Source organism: Microtus ochrogaster, chromosome 7 (genome assembly GCF_000317375.1).
Source record: "Microtus ochrogaster isolate Prairie Vole_2 chromosome 7, MicOch1.0, whole genome shotgun sequence".
Classification (NCBI taxonomy): domain Eukaryota; kingdom Metazoa; phylum Chordata; class Mammalia; order Rodentia; family Cricetidae; genus Microtus; species Microtus ochrogaster.
The window spans coordinates 14,836,438-14,851,023 of NC_022014.1; the positions used below are offsets into that span (position 1 = coordinate 14,836,438).

Here is a 14,586-nt window from a genome sequence, read left to right on the forward strand (position 1 = left end):
GAAAGAAAAGAAAGAAGAAAAAGAAAAAATTAAGGGGTACAAGATAATCATTCCAACAGTTAGAGGCTAGGGCAGGAGACTTTTGAGTTCAAGACCAGAATGGACTACATAACAAGGCCATGTCTCAAAGAAATTTATAAGCTAACATTTAAACCACAGTATATTGGGTGTGGCACATTTTATATTCTTGAAAGCTTACACAGTTATTATTTAATTTTATCTCCATCACCAAACTTTAATGAAGTCATTAAAGTCATAAAACTCAAGGAGTTTAAGCGAGGCTAAATTTAAAAATTCCCATTTCTTTCTATGCCAAACAAAAATAGTTTAGCTATAACAAAAAACTCTACTCTTAATAGATTTTAACAAAAATGGCCATCCTCATCATGACTATGAAACTGACTACATTACTAGTGTTAAGAAAGTGCCAAGATGGTGCTGTCACTACTCAACTATAGAGTACATATGGTTAAGTCTGCCTTTCTTTGTCCTTGCACTAAATAATCACTAGCAATCATACACGTATTTCCACAAATTATTAACTTCCTCTTAAACAAGTCTCTGGTCACCATCACAAAGGAATGGGTGGTAATATAATTAATATTTAAGAGGACCAGATGTAGTGGTACACGCCTTTAATTCCAGCACTCAGGAGGGAGAGGATGGAGAATCTCTGTGAGTTTGAGGCCAGCTGGGTCTAAATAGTGTTCCAGGCCATATAGAGCAAAAATAAATAAATAAAAAAAGTTTAAGCGAAGGGGCAGTGAGATGGCTCAGGAGGTAAAACAACTTACTACCAAGCCTGACCTGGATCTGATCACAGAGCCCACATTGTAAAAGGAGAGAAGTTGTTGTCCTCTGACCTCTGTATACACAGAGGAACACCTCTGCCTACTCCCATATAAAAAAAATATATATATAAAAAAAATTTCTTCAAGAGACATAAAATATAATGTGTGGTGTTGCATATTTGTTTGAATTAGAATTTGGGTATATATTAAATGCAATGCAAAAATTTAAGGTTTATCTTTATTATTATTTTGTTGTTGTTTTGAGACAGGGTTTCTCTGTGTAGCCTTGGCTGTCCTGGAACTCTGTAGACCAGGCTGTCCTCAAATTCACAGAGATCCTTCTGCCTCTGCCTCCTAAGTGCTGGGAATAAAGACATGTGCCATCACCACCCTGGCTTATGTTCATCATTTTTAGCTATTGGAGGCTGGGAGGTATATGTGCACCCTTAACCACTGAGCCAGCTTTCAAGACTAACATGAAAATTTTGAAATAGAAAGATGGAGGGTTTTGATAGATTAGGTCGGTAAATCCATTGCTTACATAACATGCCAGGCCCAAGGTTTCTAGAATCTAGGATAACCACACCATCCAAAAAAGGCAGTTTATAAAAGTGTGCACAGTATGACCTCATTTCATTATAAAGAAATGTATAAGGGGCTGGAGAGGTGGCTTAGTGGTTAAGAGCACTAGCTGCTCTTCCAGAAGACCCAGACTCTAATCTCAACATTCACACAACTGCCAAAAGCAGTCTATAACTCAAGTTCCAAGGCATCTGACAACCTATTCTGGCCTCTGTAGTGGTACATAGGCATACATGCAAGAAAAATGCCCAGAATATAAAATATAAAAACTTTTTTAAAAATTAAAATAAGAAATGTGTGTGTAGCATGTCATGATGGTGAAACACTTGGGAGGAAGAAGCAGGAGGGTAGAGGAGAGCTCCAGGACAATGAGGGATACATAAGACTCTGTCTCAAAAGCAAAGAAGGAAAAAGGGGAGGAAAGAAACTCAAATGTCTAATATGGGTATATGCATAGAAAGGATTCAGAGAAGCTGGAGAAGTGGTTCAGTGGTTAAGAGCAAGGACTTGAGTATGGTTCCCAGCACCCACAGTGGTCAGGAAATTCATAACCACCTATACCTACAGTTCCATAGGATCTAATGCCCTCTTTGGATCTCTGAGGCCACTACACTTATAGAGCATACACATACCCAGACAGACACATATATTCATAAATAAAAATTTTAAAAGAATTCAGAAGACTAAGGAGAGTATTAGGAGAGTAATCTCAGGTTGATGGATATGTAAGCCTTTATCAATTTTCTGTACTGTTTCTTAAATAAAGCATTACTTTTCAAATATATTTTCTATCCTTTAGAAGTAAAGCTGACTGATTAAAGACCTGCTCAAAGAAATCATAAGTCTGATAGAATAGCTGGCAGGACTCGCACTAGTTTCCATATTCAGTCAAGTGATCTTACACATAGTATATCCTAGTTCCCCACATGTATATTGTGGGAATGATAATACAACACCTGCCTCACAGGTTGTGCTAAAGATTAAGTGTGACCCCTACACAAAACAGAGCAGTGTCTGGCATACACTAAAGCACTTTATGAATGCTATCTATTATTACCATTATTTTTCTAATCAGTCACCTAGAAAACATGACTGAATGTTATTAAGGGACGGGCAGTCCAGCTCAATAACAGAACTAAATAAACATGAGGCCCTGGGTTCAATCCCAAGCACTAATACATAAAAAAGGTAACGTGAAAAACAGAACAGCTATACCAGCAAAAAAACAGGCCCCATCACTCAATGCCAATACCAGATTCTCTATGAATCTTTCCTTAACATCATTATATCCTAGAGACAACACATGCACAGAACTCCATATGGGTTTGGGTTTTTTTTTTTTTTAAGTTAACAACAGTGAAAAAAGTTATCTGAGAATCAATTCCAAACTTACTCATACACTGTCTGTCTGGTGTCACAGGAGAAACTACAGGTAATTTCTAACTACAAAAGAGTTTTGTCGGACAGTGGTGGGTCATGTCTTAATTCCTAGCACTCAGGAGGCAGAGGCAGGAGATCTCTGTGAGTTTAAAGCCAGCCTGGTCTATAAAGCAAGTTCCAAGACAGTTAGAGCTGCTACATAGAGAAACCCTGTCTTGAAAAAACAAACAAACAAATTAAAAAAGGAGAGAGAGAGCGCTTTAACATTCTCTAGATTCTTCTGAAGAGTCAAACATCTTACAGGCAAACATATATTACTTAATTTTCAGTTTTCAGAAGATGAGAGGCAGGAATATAATTCTCTTTCACAGAGTCCACTTTGTCCTTGAACCCAGGATATGGTATATTTTACATTCTATTCATGTGCACTCAGATGATAACAAAGTCCTTAAGCTAACCATTCAGTACTTTGACCACATTATTGTAAGGTGTTTATGAGAAAAATGAGATGAAGTTTCAAATATAAGCATGAAGTAGGTTTAAGAATCATAGTATCAAGCTGGGCAGTGGTGGCACACACCTTTAATTCCAGCACTCAGGAGGCAGAGGCAGAGGCAGGTGGATCTCTGTGACTTCGAGGTCATTCCGGTCTACAAAAGCTAGTTTTTGAGACAGGTTCCAAAGATACAGAGAAACCCTGTCTCAAAAAAAGAAAAAAAAAAAAATCACAGTATCCTAGAGGTTAAAGACCAAAATATGGGAAATAGTTTGCTTCTACTTGGACTTTAGCCAGGAATTCAGTATACTAGTTGGCAGAACTGTTTACAAGCTTGTTTGACTAACAGCACGGGCTAACATCATTTTGTGCATTTTTAAGTATGCAGGACCATCTGACCCTAAGTGGCATCAGAGAAACTACCAAAACTAAAACAAATAAGACAATTCTATTAGATGTCACCAAATCACATACAAGTTGCCAAAATTAAGATGTCCACATTAAGTCTTTTAACAGTCTTCTAAAATGTTCAATTAATGACTTTCAGAGACAGATCCTAACGCTAGCTGATAAGCCCAGGTAGATCTTATCTAACGGTAAAAAGTCTAAGCAGTTCTTCAACAAGATTTGCCTGTTCCCAACAAGCTGTAACTATTTCTTAAGCCCTTATTTTCAAATATGTGGGTGATAAAGCTTAGAAAGTGATTTATCCAATCTTTCATTGACTCTGGAAAAACATGATGCATGTCTTCTCCATCCCTAGAAAAGTCTATTTTTCTAGTCCTGCTTACCCATCAGACCACTAATTAGCACCCAAAATCAAAATCACAGCAATTATTTCACTTTGTTTCAGATGGCCCTACTTAACACTTGTGAGGAATGAGCCTGTTCCCGTAACCACTATCATGTGTGAAAGATCAGGCTACTCATTCTAGGAGCTGCTAATAAACTCAACAAGTTTATATTTAGTATCAAAGAGTGAAAGCAGTGACTGAATCATCATCTTCATTTTTTAGAGAGTAAATGAGTTCAAGAAAAAATTATGGATTGCCAATGGTCACATACAATTTAATTAGCTACAGATATCATAGAAGTCTTCCTATCAAAAGAAACAATTTAAATTATTCCCAAAGATATTGTCGTATCCATGGGTGAAATGGATCAAGGAAGAGATCTTGTTTTATTTGGAACATTAGCTGAGTAGTCAGTGGAAACTGGCAACCCTCCTCTTCCATCTGCTGATCACAGTCCTGCCATGAGCAACAACCGTGAGAGTTCTGGCAACATTGAGGCACCCAAGACATTGCAGTCATGCCCCTGACCACACTGCCTCTGCCTGACAGCCAGGGCCTTGGGAATGGCTTGGCACCTACATAATGCCTCAGGATATCATCAGCTGAGTTTCCTGTAATAGCATTGATTGCACCATTGCCAAACTCAAAGTCCTAATTCAATAACTCATGTTTCACATAAAATTAAATTAGTCAAAACTTCTCAAAGATCAGTGTGACTTCAAAGATTTTTTTAGCACTAACCTAAAGTCTCAGTAGGGGACTATGACATTTTGAGACTAATTCTTGGTTGTATGGGAAGATATACTACATTATAAATGTAGTGATGATGGTGGTATTGAGACAGAGTGTTTCTACGTAGCCTTGGATGTTCTAGAACTCACTCTGTAGGCCAGAATAGCCTCAAATTCACAGAGAATTGCCTGTTCTGACTCCTAAGCACTGGGATTAAAGGCGTGCACCACCTCCTCCAGTCCTATTGCTAAAGTTTTAGTACCACCAGTCCTCTGTCCTCCAAATGTGAGAAGTCTCAGCATGACAACTCCCACACACTTCCAAACCAGAACTAACCTAAGGGTCAACCTAAGTAAATCATAAAGTAGCAAAACATGTTTGAGTAAAGTCCTAGTTTCTAGTCCCTGATGCTATTCTTCTTTTTGATCTAAAGTTAGGTATAACACTTGGTTCACTAACTCAAGAAAAGTAACTTTAACAGAAATACATACAAAACTATCAGAAATATTTACAAAAAAGAAAAAGGTTGTAAGGTCCGGTGAACAGAGTAAAACAATTACAAAAATGCAACTAGAACATCTGAGTTTGAATTCTCAACCTTCCAAGCTATTTCCCCTCTTCCTACAACAAAAGCATTCAGCTAGTCAGGCAAGGTAGTCTGTGCCTGTAATCAGAGCAATCAGGAGGCTAAGTCAGAACAAGCCCAAGTCAGCCTAGGGAATAAGAGATTCTGTCTTGATAAAAAAAAAATATATATATATATACATATATATATTAGATTTATTTATTTGTTATGTATACAACTTTCTGCTTCCATGCTTCCATTAATACCCATACACCAGAGGAGGGCGCCAGATCTCATTAGAGATGGTTTGGAGCCACCATGTGGTTGCTGGGAATTGAACTCAGGACCTCTGGAAGAGCAGACAGTGCTCTTAACCACTGAGCCATCTCTCCAGCCCTTGATAAATATATTTTAAAAAGCACTAAAACTTTAGGTAAGTTATCTGTTTCACTGCAAGTCCCAGGAATCATGAAGTAAAGTATATCTAAGTTGCTTTACTCCTCTGACCTCCTTATAGCTTAAATGGGAGTGATTATTAATATACACTAACTGCTTCATCTTACAGAAGCTAGGATTCTGAGCCCCATGGGTAACAACAAAGAATTATCAGAACCATAGTAAAGTTACCAATATGAAACTTTACTATAGAATCAGGAGTTTTTTTGGCCGGGGTTGTGGGTGATTTTAAAGACAGTGTTTCTCTGCATATCCTATCCTGGAACTAGATCTTGTAGACCAAGCTGGCCTCAAACTCACAGAGATCCGCCTGCCTCTGCCTCCCAAGTGTTGGTATTAAAGGCGTGCGCCACCACCGCCCAGCTAGAATCAATATCTTGATATACAAAAAGGAGCCTAATTATTTTATGACCCATTAATATTAAGGTAATAACAGTAGCAGTGCCTACCCTGTGTTTGTTTAATCTTAGTTAAAACTATAATATTTACCCTCAGTGTACATTAGAATCACCTGGATAGCATTTTGTTTTACTCTGTGTGTGTGTGTGTAATTTCTCAAACTCTTTAAACCTAGGAACTGAAAAAGCAAATGACTAAACTAGTTATCTAATCAACCATCAATCAAAGGGCATGGTTGCTCACACCAGTACCCCAGCATTCCAGTAACTCTAGCACTCCAAAGACCAACAGGAAAATTAGAAACTTAAGGTCAGCCTGGGCTACATAATGAGCTTGAGGCCAGCCTGAGTTACATCTAAGACCCTGTCCCAGAACAAAACAAAAAACAGTTACTTTAACATGAGTAAGCTGCCACATACCTGTAAAACTTGTACTTAGAAAGTGGAGTCAGGAGGACCAAGAATTCAAGAGAATTTGGAGTTACATTAGACCCTGTTTCAAGCAGGGTGATGGTGGTGCACACCTTTAATCTCTGCCCTTGGGAGGCAGAGGCAGGTGGATCTCATGAGTTTGAGGCTCCCCTGGTCTAAAAAGCAAGTTCCAGTACAGCCAAGACTGATACACAAAGAAACCCTGTCTCAAAAAAAAAAAAAAAGAAAAGAAAAGAAAGAAAGAAAGAAAGAAAAAAGAAAAGAAAAATAATAGACCCTGTTTCAAAAAGCAAATAAAAAAGACAAAGTGTCCACAGGCACTGTGTACAATCCCAGCACTCAGGAAGCAAAAGCAGGAAGGTCTCAACAGGCTCCAGGCCAGCCTGCTCTATTTAAGAAGTTCCAGTCCAACCAGGAGTAATAGAACCCCATCTCAAAACATAAGCAACAAAACCCACAAAGGCTAAGAATGTAGATCAGTGGTAGAGTGTTTACCTATCATATGTAAGGCCCTGGGCTAAATCTCTAGCACTGATGGGGGGGGGGGGCAAAGAAGGGAAAATAACTACAAATTTGGCCAAATCTGCAAAATTCCTATCAATCAACGAAAGTTACAACATTGTTAAAGTACTACAGGAATTCCTCCACCTAACTTTCATTCACTGGGTCATACTGAAGGAGCTAGTATGCAGAAAGGATGGGGGAAAAAAGCTAAGAGGAACATGTAGGAAAAGATACTCCCCAAAGTGCAGAATTTCCTATTCATGGGAAATGAGCCCACTGAATGCAGGTGAAGTTATTTTTTCAGAACATGAGAGTGAAAACAACAAGATAGCAAACACATTACCCATGATGCAGCTCTTCTCACCTCATGTGAAAGGCCAAACCATCCTGTAAAGCAGAGATTCCCAAGTCGGAAAGCGTATCTGAGCTGACAGAAGCTGGTGACAGAGAGCCTTCTTTCTCCTCTAGTAGGTCCAGCTTCACCAGGTTACTGATCTCATCTTCCGAGTTGTCTTCAGACACAGACCCAATTATGAAGCGGGAATGCTGGTTCAGGTCTAGAGCTTTGGTCAACGGAGATGGTTCATCCATTATTCTTTGAAAATAAGCTCTCACAGCTGTGGGGAAAATGAAGAGAAAAGCAAGCTATAGGCAACACATATAGGTGAGGACACTCAGGAGAATACGTCATAGACCACAAGTGGCCCTCAGAAACAAGACTGACTGAGTCTGAGAACTGGCTTCCTTAGCTACTCTATTCCAGCACTTTTGCTTCCTCCAAGGGAGGAAGAGAAAGATCATGGTAACTCTATCTATAAATTGAAGGTTTTCTTTTCCTCAGAGAAACATTTCTCACACACTATAAACCATTCTCCATCTCTTCACTAGCTCAGTGATACTGAAGGGACAGCTATGATGGATGGGAACCCTGCAGTGTAAGCAAAAGCTGTGGTGAGACCACAACTCATTTGTAGCACTGTGAGGAGTGGGGGCTAAGAGTTTAGGTGAATGGCACTTGTTGAAACTCAGGGTTCAAACTACACAATTATCACCTGATTCCAAATATCATATAATGAAACATTATGAATTTTATTAAGTACACACATTTAAAGTAAAACAATAAACAGAAAAACCTGTGTTTTCATGGGCTTCATTTTTTTTTTAACTGTGTATTTTAAAAATCTGCCTCCAAAGCCGGGTAGTGGTAGCACATGCCTTTAACCCCAGCACTCAGGAGGTAGAGGCAGGCAGATCTCTGTGAGTTCGAAGACAGCCTGCTCTACAGAGCAAGTTCCAGGACAGGCTCCAAAGCTACAGAGAAACCCTGTCTCGACAAACAAAACAAAACAAAAATCTATCCCAAATATTATGTTTGTTGTTCAATTCTGTACACAGAATTGGTAGAGAAAGTGAATCTACCAACAAATTTTAAATCTATATTCAAGGTAGTTGATGCATCATCACAAACACCATTTTTCTAGATACTGGACTTTACTAGTCAAGACCTACTGTCAATTGCTAGCAGACATAACCAAAATATAATTACCAGTTCAAAGTCCCATAACAAAAAAAAAACCACCAAACTAAGTTAAAAAGTATTCTTTCCCTTCAAATATTTATTTAAGGGCTGGAGAGATGGCTCAGTAGTTAAGAGCACTAGCTGGTCTCCCAGAGGTCCTGAGTTCAATTCCCAAAATCCACATGGTGGCTCACAACCATCTGTAATGAAATCTGGTGACCTCTTCTGGCCTGCAGAGATACATGCAGACAGAACACTGTATACATAATAAATGAATCATATATACATATGTGTGTTGATTATATATAATATATATTATATACATATTGATTAAATCAGTCAAGAATGGTGGCATATGCCTTTAATTGCAGCACTCAGGAGGCAGAGGCAGGAGGATGGATTTCTGTGAGTTTGAGGGCAGCCTGGTCTACAAAGCAAGTTCCAGGAGAACCAGGACTGGCTGTAAATCTATACATCAACTTGGTACTAAACAATTTGTGGTTTAGCAATCACTTTAATTCAGAAAACGATTGCCAATCCTAATTTTAAGGTGTTCCAAGATATGGTACTATTAGAAAACAATGCATTTATTGATAAATTTTATATGCTATAAGCCACTGTCAGGTACAAAAGTGTGTGAAGAGCAGTGTTTGATCACATCAGACAAGAATGTCAATGTTTTGGTAGGGGGTGGTAATGGTTCTGAGGATTAAACCCAGGCCTTCACCTGTAAGACGAGTGCTCCATGACTGAGCAACACCTTCTACCCTCTTCTAACTTTGTTTGTTTGTTTGTTTGTTTGTTTTGAGGTAGAGTCCTACCAAGTTGCCCGGGCTGACCTTGAATTTGCTCTTTCAAAGCAGGCAGGCTTTGAAAAGTGATCCTACTGACTCAGCCTCCTGAATCACTAGGATTATATGCCTCTGCCACCAAAAGTTTTTTTTAAATGTTTGGAAAAACCAATGAGTATGTTAAAATTACACATTCGCCATTCTTTTGGTGTGATCTGTAAGTCAATCTGTTCAGAGACAAAATAGTATTTTCAAATGCTAGGATAGTAAGATTCTCAAACTGTGAGTCCTGGCCCTGAAGCTGCTTTTTAGGACACTTGTAAGAGTGAGAATGCCTGTGCCTATCCTAGACCAATTGTTTTTGAAGCTCTAAGCTGAGGTATAATAACGTATTTTAACACAACCTAAACCTTAAAAACCACTGTGCTACATGAGGAAAACAACAATAACAAATTGCCAGGAATACAAAATAAACAAAGGGAAATAAGAACAAACAAACAAACAAACAAAATCTGTGAACATTTTGGAAGAGAGCTGAAGAATACTTTAAACTAACTTTTATTTTTGAAACTTGCAATAAATAAATAAATATAAGAAGTGAGGCAATGAGGAGGGAAGAAGAAGTAGAAAGGGAAGGGGTAGAGAAGAACAAGACAGGATAACATGAGGGAAATAAAACAAAATATCACTTTTTCTGCTATGTAGAATCCTGTCTTAAACATATCTGTGTGTGTATATACATGCATATATGACATGTAAATAGAAAATGAGTATTTGAGGTGGGAAAGGGGGACAATAAAGATGGAAAGTGGGACTGGAAAGAGCAGTTTAAGAGATAGAAAGGGCAGTCAGTGCAAGAGTGAGCATGAGCAATATAAAATGACATACATGTATGTATGATAAATGTTAAAAGAAAACCCATTATTTGTACATTAAAATAACAAAACAAAAATCAAACATAAAAGTTCTAGGTTAGAGGAGTAACTCAGTGGTAAAGTACTTGCCTAACACACAGAAGGCCCAGTTTCAAGCCCCCGCAATGGAAAAAAATTGCCTAAGTTTACTATACATTTACATTGCAATATTATATTATTATATTATATTTCTCCTTTTTTTTTTAAGTCTCCAAAATGTACGGAGTTCAATCTAAAAGAAAACCAAATCATTAGAAGAAAAAAGGGAGTTAGGGAGTAACAGGAAAATAAAAAGGGGAATTCAAATATACTGACCACTTTAAAGAATATTAAGATACAGCAATGGAAAAAAAATTTTTTTGAGAGAAGGCAAGGGAGAGACAGCATCTCATAGCTGGGCTAACCCCAAACTTCTATAGCCAAGATTGCTTTGCCTTGCCTCTTCCTCCCAACAGCTGGGAGTACAGGTGTACACCACCACACCTGCCTTCACAAGGGAACTAAGGCACACATAGGTACACTCTAATGTATCATCTGGTTGAAATTTGATGGTCACAAAAAATAGAATTCATGAACAAGTAACGATTCTTTGAAATTATGGGAAAAGGCCATTGTTAATAAAATAGGGCCCCTGGGCTGATGAACAAGAGGCTCAACACAGCCATCTTCAAGCTATCCTCTCCTAGCCGCCTGTACCAGACGGCCTTTTCTGAGGGCTGCATAGACTGGAAGCAGCTCAGCGTTTAACAGCCTGCTGCCTGCCCGCACAAGCACCTGTATGGAACACTGCTCCCAGCACAAGCATGCACACCACCAAAAGGGAGGTCATGCCTGGAAAATCACTGAGTAGCTGTCCAGACACTCTAGAAGCTACCATAGCCTGTCCCATTTCCATTGATTCTAGTCCAAATTAGAGAAAGTAGTGGGTCATCACCATGGTCAGACTCCTTGTTCACTTGCCAATATTCTACACGGAAGACAACAAAACACCACAGTTGAACATCTTAGCACACGAAAAGTTTTACTACATTGTAAACATAAAAGTATTATTTGAAACTGACCTCTTATAATTCTTATTGTCTCAGCAGATATCCACCTCCAAAAGGAACTAAACAAAGAGAAAAAGGAGATTTGAAGGTTGCTTTTTCTGTTTGCTTTTTTAATCCCAAATTTTTGTTAATTCCAGTTTAATTCAGCGTAGTACAAAAAATAGTAAAATTCAAAATATCTTGTTTTCTTGTAAATATTACTTAACTTGAAGCATAAAGTTCAGTAATTTATTAGTTATGTAAAATAAAAACATTTCTTATTTAGAAACTTGTATTATTTCTAAACATATTAAACAACAGTTCAAGCTTACTATTTCATTAAAATAGTTTTTCTGAAAAAAACACCCTATATTAAAAATAAATGCATTACACTTATTATTTCTAATATTTTATTTAAAACGAGGCACTAGAGAGAAAATATCTTGATTCTCTAAAATTCAGGTTGAGAATGTTTCCAAATGGTCAAAGACTAGAAACCAAGGCGAGGACAACATTCCCATTATACTAAATCCCAAAGTTCTAAAGGTCTAAAAAAGTCTCTATTTCCCAAATAATAGAATTACTTCTAAGTTAACAACTTAAAATATCAGGGAAGAAATTCTACATTTTGATTATGTATAAAACATACCTAGGAGCTTTGCAAAACTACCCATGTGCAGTCATAACCTCTGCCCTATGCCTGCAATCCTAGCATTTGAAAGGCAGTGGAAGAAGGATCAGAAGTTCAGCAACCCTTTGCAACACAGAAAGATCCAGACCCATCTGAGTTACATGAAACCTTGTTTTGAAAATAAATAAATAAAAAGAATAAAATAATTTAAAAAAACTTCTAAAGTACCCATGTGTTAATTCCACTCCAAATCTCTTAAATCAGATCTACAGTTGGAGGGGATAAAAGTACCTGAATTACCTTTATTTTTATTTTACATGTATGGTTATTTTTCCTATACATACAGATGTATACTGCTTGCATGCCTGGTACCCATGGAAGCCAGAAGAGGGCATTGGATTCCCTGCAACTGGAGTTGCAAGACTGTTATATAAGCCATCGCATGGGTGATAGAAATAGAACCAGGGCCCTCTGAAAGAGCAGTTGTGCTCTTAACCACTGAGTCATTTCTCTAACCCCAGTTTTTTGTTTTTGTTTTTAGATTTATGTATTATGTATATAGTATTTGCCTGCATGTATAGTTGCATGCCAGAAGAGGGCACCAGATCTCATTATAGATGGTTGTGAGTCACCATGTGGTTGCTGGGAATTGAACTCAGGACCTCTGGAAGAGCAGCCAGTGCTCAGGCTTTGATAATCTTCACCCTACCCTAGATATCTTAATTTTAAATTCAGTTGATAATACTAGTGTCTGGAAGGCTGAGGTAGAAGAATGGTCATTTCTAGATCAGCCGGGGCTGCAGGAGACCTTTTCTAAAACATAAAAGGGATGGTTCAGCATGTGAAAGTACTTGTACCAAGTCTGGCAACCTCAGTTTTCATATAACAAGTTGTTCTCTGACCTCTACAGGCATGCTATGGCTTGCAAACACACATCATGCCAATAAATAATATTCTTTAAAAAAAAAAGGGGAAAGAAAAAATAAGATTTATTTGTTGGTAGGAAGCTAACTAGATAGCTCAGTAAAATGTACTTGCCACCAAGTCTGAAGACCTGAGTTTTATCCTTGGGACCCACGTATTACAAGGACTACTGAAAGTTGATTTCCACATATGCTGGCACACACACACACACACACACACATGCACACACACACACACACATAAAGAAATTATAGAATTTAGTTGTTGGTAAAGTACAGACACCCAGATATTTTCTTGAAAAGCAGGGAAGTACTAAGTAACTAGATAAATCCACTAAATCAAAATCCTTACATAATCTCAAAACATTTCACCTGTGCACACGAAAGAGCTAAAAAAAGAAAGAAGGACTGGTTGAGATTCTGTTTCTGAAGCTTCAGATTATATGATTTCTCTGCAACTAGTGAAGCCAGTTACCAGCCTGATAAAAGGCTAATTTTCCAGAAAGGGCCAAACAGTTTCTAGGCTGGGGGATACCAACAAAGTATCCCATGCTAAAGTTGGATAAATTAATACATATATTAAGACCTCACAAGATGTTTTGCAGAATATGAAGAGGCAAAGCACTGGGGTAGGAGGGGGTGTTAGACAATTACTAGCAGGGTCCTTAAGCTAGTAACACTGAGGTACCTAGTTTCTGACCCAGAGCATCCTGCGATGGAGCTAACAGTCAGTAAGGCCCACTCACATTGTCAGAAGTTCTAATGACCTCTTCAATCCACCCTCCTAAATATAAGTAGGCAATTAAGTATTACCAGATGTCTAAGAAAGTATCCAGATGAAAGAAGCAAGAATAAGTAACTACTTGTAAAAACAAAACATATAACCAAAGATTATGAAAAACAAAATATAATTATGGGGAAGGAAGAAAAAGGTAGAAGGGCTCAGTTTCATTTCTGTGGTTATCCCCCACTCCCACCCCTAGTCACCTAGTCTAACCTAGTCTAAGCCTGAGAAAATACTAGACAAATTTGAATTGAGGAAGAGTCTATAATATAAATACTGACCAGTCTTCTGAACTTGAAAGTCATTTGGAAAGGCTAAAAACGTTCACAGATCAGAAGGTAAAGAACACAACCACCAAATGCAATGCAATAACATGGTCTAGCTACCCCACAGGAAAACAATATGGGGCTGGGAGGGGTAAACTCTGAAAAATGTCTGCAGCAAACAATACTCTAAGAATGATAATTTCTTTTGTTCTTTTTTTCTTTTCTGTGTGCGTTGGGACTAAATAGCCTAGGGCCTCCAAATGCTGGGCAAATGTCCTGCCAGTGAGTACACCCCATATCCAATGTTAGCTTCTTAGAGCTGTTCATACTGAGTAAAACTTAGTCAAAGGTGTGCAGGAGCTCTCTATAGAATATTTTCGTGCAAATATTTCAATTACTACCTTAAAAAGTCTCAAGTCTAAAGATCTATCATTGTTATCCTAAAAGATCTACGGGAACTATTACATATGCAAAACACAATGGTGTGTGTGTGTGTGTATATATATTTTTTTCTTTTCTTTTTTATTTTGGGGTGTGTGTGTGTGTGTGTGTGTGTGTGTTGCCCTGGCTGTCCTGGAACTCCCTCTGTGGACCAGGCTG

At 38.1% G+C, this 14,586-nt stretch overlaps 1 protein-coding gene across 5 annotated transcripts in view; it reads right to left on the bottom strand.

The window, feature by feature from the left end:
• Positions 1-14,586, bottom strand: part of Acaca (acetyl-CoA carboxylase alpha) — a 282,227-nt gene that overhangs the window by 201,284 nt on the left and 66,357 nt on the right. For 3 of the 5 annotated variants that reach the window (XM_026780511.1, XM_026780510.1, XM_013347201.2), the window contains exons 2-3: positions 11,416-11,462; positions 7,495-7,747 (exon numbers count right to left, since the gene is read on the bottom strand). In XM_026780511.1, coding sequence (XP_026636312.1) covers positions 7,495-7,747; positions 11,416-11,462 — 300 coding nt within the window. The remainder of the gene's footprint in view (positions 1-7,494; positions 7,748-11,415; positions 11,463-14,586) is intronic. The other 2 variants (XM_026780513.1, XM_026780512.1) reach the window with 1 other exon arrangement.